The sequence below is a fragment of the Mobula birostris genome, chromosome 21 (assembly GCF_030028105.1).
Source record: "Mobula birostris isolate sMobBir1 chromosome 21, sMobBir1.hap1, whole genome shotgun sequence".
In the NCBI taxonomy this organism is placed as follows: domain Eukaryota; kingdom Metazoa; phylum Chordata; class Chondrichthyes; order Myliobatiformes; family Myliobatidae; genus Mobula; species Mobula birostris.
Window position 1 is genome coordinate 31492961 of NC_092390.1, and position 15560 is coordinate 31508520.

Here is a 15560-nt window from a genome sequence, read left to right on the forward strand (position 1 = left end):
AGGTTTGCAATGGGAGCTCAGGATGACTGCTGTTGACACCCAATTCCCAGTCTTTGCTCTGCTCTTGTAGCAATAGGATTTATAAATATCAAATATTGGTGTTTAAACACTCATGTTGGAGATGATTATTGCTTTGCCCTTCTGTAGCGCAAATGCTACTTGAACTCAGTCCCCTGCCTCATTGTTCTCTAGATTTTGCTGTGTGCTGGCTTGGAGTGGTTCAAATTCTGAGGAGGTGTGGATGGAATAGAACGTTGTGTCATCATCAACAAACACCATCACTTCTCACCTTCCAAGAAGAAGCCATTGATGAAGCATAAACATAGAACAATACAGCACAGTACAGGGCTTTATAAATCTAACCCTTCCCTCCTACATAACCCTACATTTTCTATCATCCAAGTGCCTATCAAAGAATTCCTTAAATGTCTCTAATGTGTCTGCTTCTACCACCACCCCTGGAAGGGCACTCTACACACTCATCGTTTTCTATGAAAAAACCTACCTCTGACATTCCCTCTATATTTTCCTCCAATCACCTTAAAATTATGCCCACTTGTATTAGCCATTTGTTTGACTGGGAAGAAGTTTCCAGCTACCCACTGTATCTATGCCCCTTATCATCTTGTCCACCCCTATCAAATCACCTCTTAACCTCCTTCGCTGCAAAGGGAGAAGCCCTAGCTCGCTCAACCTGTCCGCATCAGACATGCCCTCTAGTCCAGGCGGCATCCTGGTAAACCTTCTCTGCACCCTCTCTAAAATACCCACATCCTTCCTTTAATGAAGTGACTAGAGCTGAACAAAACTTTCCAAGTGTGGTCTAACCAGGGTTTTATAGAGCTGCAATGTTACCTCATGGCTCTTAAACTCAATCCCCCATCTAATGAAGGTCAACACACCATATGCCTTCTTAACAACCCTATAGACTGGTGCGACACATTGAGCAATCTACAGACACGATTCCTCTGTTCCTCCACACTGCTGAGGATCTTACAATCAACCCTGTATTCTGCTTTCAAATTTGACCTTTCAAACTGAAGTACTACGTACTTTTCTGTCACTTCTCAGCCCAGCTCTGCATCCTGTAGATGCCCCATTGTAACCTACAAGAACCTTTCATGCCATCCGCAGCTCCACTAACCTTTGTGTCAACAATAAAGCAGATGAAGATGGATATAAGACTCTGCACCAAGGAACTTCTGCGAAGATAACCTGGGCTGACCACAATAAAACCTTCTTTTGTATGAGTCAGTCATTATTGCAGGTTACTGGGAGGATATTCCAGAGACACTGTGTTTGACTAGTACTTGGTCAGGTATGTCAGGAAAAAGGGAGAGTCTTTTATGTGGTGCAGCAGATAGTCAGACAGAGCATTGGATTCCAAAGATCCCTGCTATTGAAATAATTTTAAAAATACTTTAACAAGACATCCAAATGATTATTTTAAGACTTAATGTTTAGCAGTTTATAAACATGAACCTCAATAATTTATTAAACCCATTGTCCCAACTTGGCAATATAATTTATTTAATACTTAGAAGTAAGGTCCGGGGACAATGATTTGTCAAGGATAAAGCTGAAAAGGTCAGAAGTGATCTTGATGAATATCAAAGTTTATTATGGTTTAAATGATGATCAGGGACTTTCTGAGACTTTCAGCTTTAAATCCCTGGCTCCAAATGGTAAAACATCTGTGCCCTATTCCTAGCTGCAAGGACACATTGTGCTTTTAAAAGATTACATTGCAAGATGATTAGATGATTAAACAATGGACAGGTTCCAACACTGTTGCCTTATTCAAAAAAAAACTATAAGTTATAGGCTCATACAGTTACAGTTTTTAATGTTCAGTAGAATTCACAATGATGTTGTCATATATATACTATTATTAGCTAGAAGAAAGTAAATGAATACACTATTTCACACAGAGAATGGTGACATTTCAGAATTGGCTGCCTAAAGAAAGGTCAGAGGTTAATAGCATGAGCAAGTGTAAGTGATAATTAAACTGACCCTCCGCTGAACATTAAGGTGAATGTTCCCTTTTGTTATGTGGAAGATGATCTCTTCAGCCCTCTAGCGTGACCAACAGCAGCAGAGAGAGCAAATGAAAGAAGGGGAGACATGCCTGGGGGCAGGAGGGCCTACTCTCTCTATGAGCCTTCCAGAAGTAATGACCTCATCCCTGTCAATCTGAAGAACCCCTGGCCAAATCTTCTGTGAGTCATTTCTTAATTACCACCCTCTGCTTCAGGTCAATTTGCCTAGAGGCTTGCTAGTGGATGCTTAAGGTCTGTTACTTCTAGAAGAGGCAGAGAGAGGTTTTCATAAGCACCTTGCAATGAGTCATGTGAATATCCAACAAGGTGTCTGTGTAAACTGTGTCTGTGAGTGGAGTGCTATCGTTGATAGATGGATTTGTTAACATGTTCATTGACCCATTTGTGAAATTGTTAATCTTTTCTGGCACCTGCCCTGGGGCTTTGCTCCTGGTGGTGACAACCTTGGCAACTCTGTATGCTTTCTCCTGCCTCTGTATTCATCAGAGTCCATGACTGTCTTCATCTCTTCAAGCAAGATGTTGGGTTATGATTGGCAGTTTCAGGGTGAGCACTCTCATTTGCAATTTCCAAACCTTTGTGAAAACATCAAGACTAGATACTTGATGGTCACCTTTGCTGCTAACTCTCAAATTCACTTGGACCATTTTGGATGCCCTTTTCCTTTTTCTGTATCTTTCTGCCTCCACTTCAAGGAACAAACTATCATCTGACATTTACTATAAACCCATTGGCTCCCACAGTTATCTCGATTACTCCTCCCAGTCTCATTTAATTACTAGGGTCAGGTACTTGCTGCCACATTAATGGTATCCCAAAAAAAGCCTCATTTATATTGATATTTCCACTTTTCTCAATTGCCATATAGCATTTTTTATTATTTTATGTAATAAAATCAATTTTTATAGAACATAAAACACTACAGCACATTGATATTGTTCTTCAGCCCATGATACTGTGTCAACCTCATGACCTACACAAAGATGAATCCATCCCTTCCTTCTTACATAACCCTTCATTTTACTGTCACCCATGTACCTATCCAAGAGATGCTTCAATATCCCTCATGTATCAGCTTCTACCACCACCATGGTAGGTTATTCCATGCATTCAACACTCTCTGTGTCAACACTTTCCTCTGACACCTCCCTCTACACATTATCTGGAAACCTTCTGTATTTTGGGAGTATTTTCCATTAATTCCGCAGAAGTCACTGTTGCTACCTGCTGCACTGTCTTTGTGAATTGAAAGAACATTTGAAATTGCAGACCTGTTTGTAGACGCGATACAACAACCTGGGCATGGACGAGGAATTGAAAATCCTATGGCCAGTTGGTGCTCAAGCAATTTGTAGTTAAGCAAGAAGGCCAGACACACTGGTCAGCTGTAGTCTGAGATAAGCAGATGCTATAGAATCTGCATCTGTGATCCCATGCCAGTTGGATCTGGCACTGGTCTGGAAAACCAATTCATTTGGATGGGAATTCCTTTTTTGGATATTGTGTAACAAAGGAAAGTTCAGTTACTTATTTTTTACTTAAGTTATTTTAATTAAATCTTTTAATTAAATTATTTTTAATAATTTAAGTTTAACCTATTTGAAAAAGGCTGATAACCTCAGCCTGAAAAATTGACTGTTTATTCTTCTTCATTATTGCTGCCTGAGCTGCTCCAGTATTTATGCTTGTCCTCTGGATTTCCAGAATCTGCAGAACCTCTTGTGTTTATTGCTAATATTTTAGATATCTTAGGATTTCAGAGATATTTGAAATTGCTCTTCAAAGTCTCACAACTTTGACAATGGCCTTGCCCCAGTTTAAAGGCTATCAGGGGCTTCTGAGGGGCAGGGCCCAAGCTATACGTTGCTCAGTCACTCTGAGGCCTCACTGAAACTCGCTACCTGTCACAGGTTAGTGAAGGCCTATTTAATTGGATCCATGTATTTTTAGTGCAGAGTGGGTATAGGGAGAACTTAGGGTGGTGGGGTTGTGGGAAGGAGAAGATACAACTGCAGGATGAAGCAAGAAAGAGAAAGGACAACATGGCCTAGCTGTGAAATGCACCACAGTGTGGAATAGCTACATCTTAGAACCTTTACAAAGCCTGCTTGTTGCATTTGCCTTGGTTTTCAGTTCGCTGGTACATTAAGGTAGTGATAGAGGTTTGTTTTGCCAGGACCAACAAGTCAATTCTATGTCTCATAATGGGATAACCAACTTACATGGCCCTGCTCAGACTGAGTGTGCCATTACTCCAAACTGAGTAATGGCACATGTACTCTCTCCATCACTACCCCATGTCATGAACAGGATAACACAAAATGATGGAGGAATTCAGCGGGTCAAGCAGCATCTATGGAGCGAAATGAACAGTCAACATTTCGGGCCGACACCCTTCATCAATCCTTAAGAATAGGTAGTCCTTCATTTCATTTACATGAAAGTAAAGTCAGAGAAGAGGAACTAAGAAATCCAGGTGAGTTCACAGTATCTTGGCAGCTGCAATCAGACTCTCCCTCCATGTTCAATATAAATAACGGGAACCATATGGTTGGTGTGGCAGAGTGGGCCGAGTGTGCCACCAGCGGAGATGTTATCTCATTAGTTGTGTCAGGCTTCAGAACCTATACCAGCAATGTAGAATATAAAGTCAATATACTCTAAATTCATGTGTCTCTGAGTGATCAATCTATGTTTTACTTGCTTTGAAAGGTTAAGCATAAAACATCGGTCCGGTTTAGGAATCACATGAATTTGTGAAACGACAAGACCAGAGGACACAGCCTCAGAATAGAGCGGCATCCTTTTAGAATGGAGATCAGAAATTTCTTTAGCCAGAAAGTTGTAAGTCTATGGAATTCATTGCAACAGGCAGTTGTGGAGACCAAGTCATTGGCTCTATTTAAAGTAGAGGTCAACAGATTCTTGATTAGTCAGGGCATGAAGGGATTTGGGGAAAAGGCAGGAGATTGGGGCCCGAGAGGGAAAATGGATCTCCCATGATGAGATGGTGGAGTAGACCTGATGGACCAAACAGCCTAATTCTGCTCTTATATCTTATGGTCTTATATTAAATACAAGCAAATGGAAACTTTTGCAGGAGCTCCTCGCTGCTTCACTTGGCAACTGGCTGAACTGTTTGTTCTGCACTTCCCTCCGTAGATCTGGTTTCAGGAGGTCTATGCGAGATCTCAGATTCCCGCTCATGAACAGCACTGCAAGTGTTTGATTTGTCATCGCATGAACAGAGTTCCAATCTGCGAAAAGGAAACTGCCTACCTTATGCTGTGGAGACTGTCCTCCTTGTCCATAGCTTTAATGGACTTCTTAAAGCTTTGGATAAACCTCTTAGCTAACCCATTCGTTGCTGGGTCGTGAGGAGCTGACTTGAAATGTTTGGTGCCATTTTTTTTTCCTTGAACAGTCTGAACTTTTCTGACATGTATTGTGGTCTGTTGTCACTCACAATTTGTCTGGTTAAGCCATTTATGGAGAAGATAGCCTCACAGCGGAAACGATCTTTTCTGATGTGGTTGACTTCATTGGATCATTTTCACACCTAGAAGATGTTAAAATTGGGGTTCCGCAGGGATTGGTTTTGGGGCTGCAGCTGTTTTAATTTACATTAATGATTTGGATAAGCACATAACAAATAAGCTGGTAAAGTTTGCTGATGACACAAAATTAGGGGGACGGGTTGATAACATTCAGGCATCATCATCAGGTGCCATGCCCAGTTTGAGCTTTGACTGCCATGGCCCACACACTTCTGTTTCGGGTCAAGTGGATCAATTCATTGGTATTCATTTCCAGTTCTCTGGCTGCGGTCTCCATCATCATTTGTCTTTGCCTTCCTCTTGCTTTCTTCCCTTCAATCTTTCCCATAGTTACTGTGCATTCTAACTCCACTTTCCTATTGACATGTCCAATGAAGTTACGTTGCCTTTTCATGATCTCATACATTATTTCTCTTTTTGTGTTTGCTCTGTTCATGACATCCTCGTTAGATATTCGTTTTGTCCATGATATTCTTTGCATCCTCCTCAAAAACCACATCTCTGCTGCCTCAATTATGCCCTTGAAGATTATGGAAATGAAAAACTAACTGATTTAATCAATGACATTTATGAGACTGGAATAATACCAGAAGAGATGAAAAAATCAGTATTTATCACTCTTCCTAAGAAACCTGGAGCAATAAAATGTGATTTACATAGGACCATAAGTTTAATGAGTCATATCACCAAGATACTTCTAAGAATTTTAATGACAAAAGCTAAAAGTCAGATACAAGCTGAAATAGGTTAAGAACAATGTGGCTTTGTGAAAGACAAATGTACAAGAAATGCGATATTGATGTTAAGGATACTATCAGAATGAACCATTCAAGTGCATAGAGATTTGTTTGTTTGTTTTATTGACTACACAAAAGCATTTGATAAAGTGAGGCACAATAAGTTATTTGAAATATTACAGGAAACTCTAGATCTAGATTCCGAAGACCTCTGCCTAATCAGAAATCTGTACTGGGAACAAACTGCCGCTGTAAGAATAGATGGAGAAGTGAGTCAGTTTACTAACATTCAGGCAGCCGAATCAATACAGTTAGATCTAAAGGGAATTCAGGCGTAGGCAGATAAATGGCAGATGAAATTTAATATAAGTAAATGGAAAGTATTACATATAGGAAATAGAAATATTAGAGTTAGAAAGTGCACTGTATTGCAAAGGATGTGGGCATCCTGGTAGACTCATCACTATTAATATCTAGACAACGCACAGAAACGATTCGGAAGGCTAATACACTGTTGGGCTATATAAAGCCCAGTGGAGTTCAAGTCAAGAGACGTTTTCCTTAAGCTGTATAAAGTGCTTGTGAGGCCCCAGCTGGAGTACTGTGTACAATTTTGGTCTCCATATTGTGCCAGGGATGTGAAGGTACTGGAGAGAGAAGGGCAACAAGACTCATTCCAGGTCTGCAGGGTATGAGGTAAGACGAAAGATTGAAAGAATGAAATCTTTTTAGCCTCAGTAGATGTAGAATGACAGCAGAGATGACAGAAGCATTCAAAATCATTAAAGGTATAAATAAAGTGGATAACAGCTGCTATTTCAAAATTAATCCATCATCAATGACATGGAGCCATAGATGGAGACTGGTTAAGGGGAGAGTTCAGACTAACATCAGAGAATTGTGGAGACGTGGAACAAACTACTTAGTTGTGTACTTCAGAGTAGGACCTTAGAGACTTTCCAATCTAAACTTGATCATTATTTCAACACACAATGTGAACAGGAATTAGGCCAGCTTTGTTGGATTCTAATGTAGTGCTAATATGAGAAGATTAAAGATTAGCTTTACTTGTCACACGTACATCGAAATATACAGTGCAATGCTTTGTTTGCATAGAATCAATCAATGAGGATTGTGCTGGGAGGCAGCCCACAAGTGTCGCAATGCTTCTGGTGCCAACACAGCATCCACACAACTCCCTAACCGTAACCGTACATCCACACAACTCCCTAACCATAACCGTACATCCACACAGCTCACTAACCATAACCGTACATCCACACAACTTATTAAATATAACCGTACATCCACACAACTCCCCAAACGTAACCGTACATCCACACAACTCCCTAACCATAACCGTACATCCACACAACTCATTAAACATAACCGTACATCCACACAACTCCCCAAACGTAACCGTACATCCACACAACTCCCCAACCGTAACCGTACATCCACACAACTCCCCAAATGTAACCGTACATCCACACAACTCCCTAACCGTAACCGTACATCCACACAACTCCCCAACCGTAACCGTACATCCACACAACTCCCTAACCGTATATCCACACAACTCTCTAACCATAACCGTACATCTACACAACTCCCCAAACGTAACCGTACATCCAAACAACTCCCCAACCGTAACCGTACATCCACACAACTCACTAACCGTAACCGTACATCCACACAACTCCCCAACCATAACCATACATCCACACCTCCCCAAATGTAACCGTACATCCACACAACTCACTAACCATAACTGTACAGCCACAAAACTCCCCAACCGTAACCGTACATCCACACAACTCCCCAACCGTAACCGTACATCCACACAACTCCCCAAATGTAACCGTACATCCACACAACTCCCCAACCGTAACCGTACATCTACACAACACCCCAAACGTAACCGTACATCCACACAACTCACTAACCATAACCGTACAGCCACAAAACTCACTAACCGTAACCGTACATCCACACAACTCCCCAACCGTAACCGTACATCCACACAACTCCCTAACCGTAACCATACATCCACACAACTCACTAACCATAACCGTACATCCACACAACTCCCCAAATGTAATCATACATCCACACAACTCACTAACCATAACCGTACATCCACACAACTCGCTAACTGTAACCATACATCCACACAACTCCCTAACCGTAACCGTACATCCACACAACTCCCCAAATGTAACCGTACATCCACACAACTCCCCAACCATAACCGTACATCCACACAACTCACTAACCGTAACCATACATCCACACAACTCCCTAACCGTAACCGTACATCCACACAACTCCCCAAATGTAACCGTACCTCCACACAACTCACTAACCATAACCGTACATCCACACAACTCCCCAAATGTAACCGTACATCCACACAACTCACTAACCATAACCGTACATCCACACAACTCCCCAAATGTAACCGTACATCCACACAACTCCCTAACCGTATATCCACACATACTCACTAACCATAACCGTACATCCACACAACTCCCCAAATGTAACCGTACATCCACACAACTCCCTAACCATAACCATACATCCACACAACTCACCAACTGTAACTGTACATCCACACAACTCCCCAACCGTAACCGTACATCCAGACAACTCCCCAACCGTAACTGTAGATCCACACAACTCCCTAACCGTAACCGTACATCCACACAACTCCCTAACCGTATATCCACACAACTCACTAACCATAACCGTACATCCACACTACTCCCCAAACGTAATCGTACATCCACTCAACTCCCTAACCGTAACCGTACATCCACACAACTCCCCAACCGTAACCATACATCCACACCTCCCCAAATGTAACCGTACATCCACACAACTCACTAACCATAACCGTACAGCCACAAAACTCCCTAACCGTAACCGTACATCCACACAACTCCCCAACCGTAACTGTACATCCACACAACTCCCCAAACGTAACCGTACATCCACACAACTCCCCAACCGTAACCATACATCCACACAACTCCCCAAATGTAACCGTACATCCACACAACTCCCCAAACGTAACCGTACATCCACACAACTCACTAACCGTAACCGTACATCCACACAACTCACTAACCATAACCGTACATCCACACAACTCCCCAAATGTAACCGTACATCCACACAACTCCCTAACCATAACCATACATCCACACAACTCACTAACTGTAACCATACATCCACACAACTCCCTAACCGTAACCGTACATCCACACAACTCCCCAAATGTAACCGTACCTCCACACAACTCACTAACCATAACCGTACATCCACACAACTCCCCAAATGTAACCGTACATCCACACAACTCACTAACCATAACCGTACATCCACACAACTCCCCAAATGTAACCGTACATCCACACAACTCCCTAACCGTATATCCACACATACTCACTAACCATAACCGTACATCCACACAACTCCCCAAATGTAACCGTACATCCACACAACTCCCTAACCATAACCATACATCCACACAACTCACCAACTGTAACTGTACATCCACACAACTCCCCAACCGTAACCGTACATCCAGACAACTCCCCAACCGTAACTGTAGATCCACACAACTCCCTAACCGTAACCGTACATCCACACAACTCCCTAACCGTATATCCACACAACTCACTAACCATAACCGTACATCCACACTACTCCCCAAACGTAATCGTACATCCACTCAACTCCCTAACCGTAACCGTACATCCACACAACTCCCCAACCGTAACCATACATCCACACCTCCCCAAATGTAACCGTACATCCACACAACTCACTAACCATAACCGTACAGCCACAAAACTCCCTAACCGTAACCGTACATCCACACAACTCCCCAACCGTAACTGTACATCCACACAACTCCCCAAACGTAACCGTACATCCACACAACTCCCCAACCGTAACCATACATCCACACAACTCCCCAAATGTAACCGTACATCCACACAACTCCCCAAACGTAACCGTACATCCACACAACTCACTAACCGTAACCGTACATCCACACAACTCACTAACCATAACCGTACATCCACACAACTCCCCAAATGTAACCGTACATCCACACAACTCCCTAACCATAACCATACATCCACACAACTCACTAACTGTAACCGTACATCCACACAACTCCCCAACCGTAACCGTACATCCACACAACTGCCCAAACGTAACCATACATCCACACAACTCACTAACCATAACCGTACATCCACACAACTCCCTAACCATAACCGTACATCCACACAACTCCCCAAACGTAACTGTACATCCACACAACTCACTAACCATAACCGTACATCCACACAACTCACTAACCGTAACCATACATCCACACAACTCCCTAACCGTATTCGTACATCCACACAAATCCCTAACCGTAACTGTACATCCACACAACTCTCTAACCGTAACCGTACATCCACACAACTCACTAACCATAACCGTACATCCACACAACTCCCCAAACGTAACCGTACATCCACACAACTCCCTAACCGTAACCGTACATCCACACAACTCACTAACCATAACCGTACATCCACACAACTCCCCAAACGTAACCGTACATCCACACAACTCACTAACCGTAACCGTACATCCACACAACTCACTAACCATAACCGTACATCCACACAACTCCCCAAATGTAACTGTACATCCACACAACTCCCTAACCATAACCATACATCCACACAACTCACTAACTGTAACCGTACATCCACACAACTCCCCAACCGTAACCGTACATCCACACAACTCCCCAAACGTAACCATACATCCACACAACTCACTAACCATAACCGTACATCCACACAAATCCCTAACCATAACCGTACATCCACACAACTCCCCAAACGTAACTGTACATCCACACAACTCACTAACCATAACCGTACATCCACACAACTCACTAACCGTAACCATACATCCACACAACTCCCTAACCGTATTCATACATCCACACAACTCACTAACCATAACCGTACATCCACACAACTCACTAACCGTAACCATACATCCACACAACTCACTAACCGTAACCATACATCCACACAACTCCCTAACCGTATTCATACATCCACACAACTCACTAACCATAACCGTACATCCACACAACTCACTAACCGTAACCATACATCCACACAACTCCCTAACCGTATTCGTACATCCACACAACTCCCTAACCGTAACCGTACATCTTTGGAAGGTGGGAGGAAACTGGGCCACTAGAAGAAATTCACACGGCACGGGAGAGAACGTACAATCGTTTTACAGGCAGCCGTGGGAATTGAAGAATTGAGCCCCAATCGGTGATTGCTGGCACTGAAATAGCATAACACTAACTACTTTGCTACATGCCATCCACACTTATGGTATTTTGTATGGTGTAAAGATTAAGCCGTTGATTAGACTTGGGGCTTTTTAGTTAATTTCACTATGCCACTTATTTTCAATCTTGTGAGATTCTTTATCATTTTGTCCCATTCCAATGGTCTTGGGAGTCTCCAAGCAGTGAACTCTCTACAGTCCGCCAAGTTAATTAGATGGTGCACCCTCAAATGGCTGCCTTTCTGTGCTGTAGTTGATTCTTCCTTTAGGTATCTTATTCAGATCAAATAGTCAGAAACCAAGTGTAGGACAAAGTAATATTAGATCATAAACACAATCACAGTTTCCAAGCCTGACCATTGATTCTCCATCCCAGAGGTCATCAAGCAACTGAACATGAAGAATTCTTTCAGTTATTTCCAGTTGCAAGTTGGCAGGGCTGTTATATTGCGTGTTTCCTGTATTACTTGTTTCTCAACAGATCAGGAATGCCTTATCTATAGAGAGTATATGGAAATACAGTATAATTTTAGGAGGTGTAGATCTGCAGAGCTAATCAATCTGGCTTCAGACAAAGCTACACACATATCTGTTTTTCATTGCAATCACTTTAAAGCACTCAATTTGGAGAACATACATTCTAAGCATGATATTTTCACTCTTCATAACAGTAGGTATAAATGAAAAATATGCATGTGGTTAGTACAGTTTCAAAAATACAAGTAGCATGATGCATTGTGTCATTATGATCTGCATGTATAATGGAATAAAAAGGAGGGAAGTTTTTTGTAGATACTGTATGTGAATGGTAAGATCAATGCAGTGGATTCTTTGGGAATGCTGGGCATTTCTGAAAACTGGGCCTCCATTGCCAGTGCCACGCTATATATGGAAAGATGATTAGAGCATCTGCTACTTCCTAGTACAGTGAACTGCCCTCTGGCTGACCTTCAATTGCCTCATTAAGAGTGGATGTTCCTCCATGGATAGAGGTCCAGTCCCAGAAAATAACATAGAGTTATTACCATGTCTCTGATCAGCTCTGTGGCTCTGTCTTCATACACACTGTACCAAGCTGACATCTCACTCTGTACTGGATGTTGGAAGGCTTGCTTGGCTCACAACCTACCTGGAACAGCCTCTCTTGCAGTTTCTGCATTTCATTCTCAAATGTCTATAAGATCATAAGACGTTTGACCAGAATTAAACCATTCGGCCCATTGAGTCTGCCCCATCATTCGATCATGGCTGTTTTATTATCCTCTCAAATTATTCTCCTGACTTTCTCCCCATAACCTTTGACGCCCTTAGAAATCTAAAATCTATCAACCTCTGCTTTAAGTATACTCAATGACTTGGCTTCCACAGCTATCTGTGGCAATGAATTCCACACATTCACCATCCACCGGCTAAACAAATTCCTCCTCATCTCTGATTCTAAATGGATATCCTTGTATTCTGAGGCTGTGCCCTCTGGTTCTGCATTAAGTTTTCACCACACCTCGAAACCTCCATTTACAGGCCCTAATTCATATTGGTAAAGTCTGCAATTGTTTTCAGAGGAATACTCCTGATGAGCAGTGTAACTTCATTCCCAGCTCATTCAGACCCTGGACTGTCACTGTAAATACTTCCATAGTGCACTCCAGTCTTCTGGTTCCCTTCAAAGCCTCAGGTCCGCATTAACAGGACAAATACCTTAATGTATTTGTACATTTCCAACTGATATCCCTTTAGCAGGGACTCGGGAAGCAAAAATAATATTGTCACTTCATTAATAAAGTCCATAAGTGTTCACACTCTGAACGTTCTTGGGAAGTGGTAAGGTTTGAGATAACAGCATTAATGGACATTTTAACTAAAGAAAATATATATTTGGTGCTGACACAGTCTCTAATTTAGAGAAAACTTCATATAATATTACATTTGGAAGCCCAGAAATGACAGCCCTTACTTCAAGCAATGATGTTATACTATACTTCACTCTTTATATCCCCAAGACTGCTCTCCAGAATAACTCTATAGATTTACAGATAAAGAATGTTTACGGGCATCAGACGTCATAAAAGATGCTTCATAAATGTAGCAGCTTTCACTAATTAGACTAAGAGACACACACTTGAAAGAAAAATGTACTTACCAGTTCAACTCTTCCAAATCCTCCGACTCCCAGCGTGTCGATGATATTGAAATCACATAGCTTCAGATTTGAGAAGAAGGCACTCTCAGCTTCATATCTAGATTTTGTCACATGGAAAAATGGAAAGCTCTTAGTTGTGATGAAACGACAATTTTGCAGCATTACTACAGGATGGTAGAACATTGAGAACAATCTGCTGGCAGAGAATCCTTCAGAGGAGGCCTAGACTTTGTTAAATAAATTGAATGTGTTCTGGTCCCAAAAATCCAAAATAAAAATGTTGAGATCCTATAGTTTCTCCATGTACATCAAGTTAGAAACAATAAAATTGGAAGATGCTCGAAATAATTCCAGCAAAGCACATTCTGCTGAAGCTTTTCTCTTTTGTTACCGATTTTAATCAGTAATCTTTCAAGGCAAGGATAATAAGGTGTTTAAGGTTTCCGTATCTCATTATCTGAGTTATCTCCCAAACAATCTCCTCCTGTGCAGTTGGCAAAGATTCTCCAGATGGGAGGGTTCAGAAGTAGTGAGCCAATAGAAATCTCCAGATAGAAATCATATCCTGTTTTCTATAGGGAAACACTTCATAGCAAATCCCACAAAGGGATTCGCTCTGGGACTTACGTAGTTGTTACCGATTTAAGGAAGTATTTGAGTCTTGCTCATGTACATTTAAGATCACACTGCCAGTTGTTGAAGTACGTAAAAGACAATTCTGAAACACAGCCAAAGATGATACAGTCTGAGAAAAAAACACAAGAGCGTGTGAAAGTCCCTCATAGATCCACTAGCCTGCATGCAGATCCAAAATTAGCAACATGTGGTATGCCCTGGTATGTGAAGAAAAATTTGATGATATGCACTCTGGATAGGCAACTGGCAGCTAAAAAAAAAAGTTGACCACATGATCTCATAATTGGCCTTTAGCCAACTCTGTGAGGTAATTCAATGTGAGAGCCTTATTTGCTTCTCCCAATTCGAATGCAAAGATTTTATTTTATTCATATTCTGCCGTTATCTTATGTGACAACTCTTCATGATAAGCAGAATACAATTGGCTGAATGCACATCCAGAAATTCAAACACGCCCACTCAGGTGTACAGAATGGGGTAGTAACAAGATGGGGGTAAAATCAGGAACAGAATGCCAGCAGTTAGTATTTGGTACAGAGGAGTTGTGTTGAAAAACTCGCATGTTAAGAGTGATTAGATTCGCAAGGGTGGTTGAGATCAGAACTGGCCATATATTAGGGAGGCTAGGTGTTGGGCATCTTGAGGGTGTAAAGAATTCCCTAAAAATGCAGGTAAATAATCTTCATACAATACCAGTATCCCAGCCTGGAGTTACACTGGAAAGTCCATGTTCTCCTGGCAATTCCCAACAACAGATGCCTCCAGGACAACATGGTCCAAATTCCCCCACAATGCTTCAAAAAGAGGGTTACATGGAGAATGATGTTGTCCTGAATATCTTGACCCTGAAATCACACTAGGGTCACAAAGAAGTGTCCAGTTCAATTATGAGACTGGCACTAAACTATCTGGAATAGTCACCATCATGATGAAAAAGCAATACCTTGGTATTGTATTTATGGATAATGGTTTTTTTATGGCCCACACTCATTTTGGATCTTTTGAGAGCTTGACCATCACTATGATGAGGAAT

General features: G+C 41.8%; 1 protein-coding gene across 8 annotated transcripts in view; it reads right to left on the reverse strand.

The window, feature by feature from the left end:
* Positions 1-15560, reverse strand: part of LOC140185698 (cGMP-dependent protein kinase 1) — an 815177-nt gene that overhangs the window by 75844 nt on the left and 723773 nt on the right. For all 8 annotated transcript variants that reach the window (XM_072239236.1, XM_072239235.1, XM_072239233.1 and 5 more), the window contains one exon: positions 13892-13988. In XM_072239236.1, the coding sequence (XP_072095337.1) occupies positions 13892-13988 (97 nt within the window). The remainder of the gene's footprint in view (positions 1-13891; positions 13989-15560) is intronic.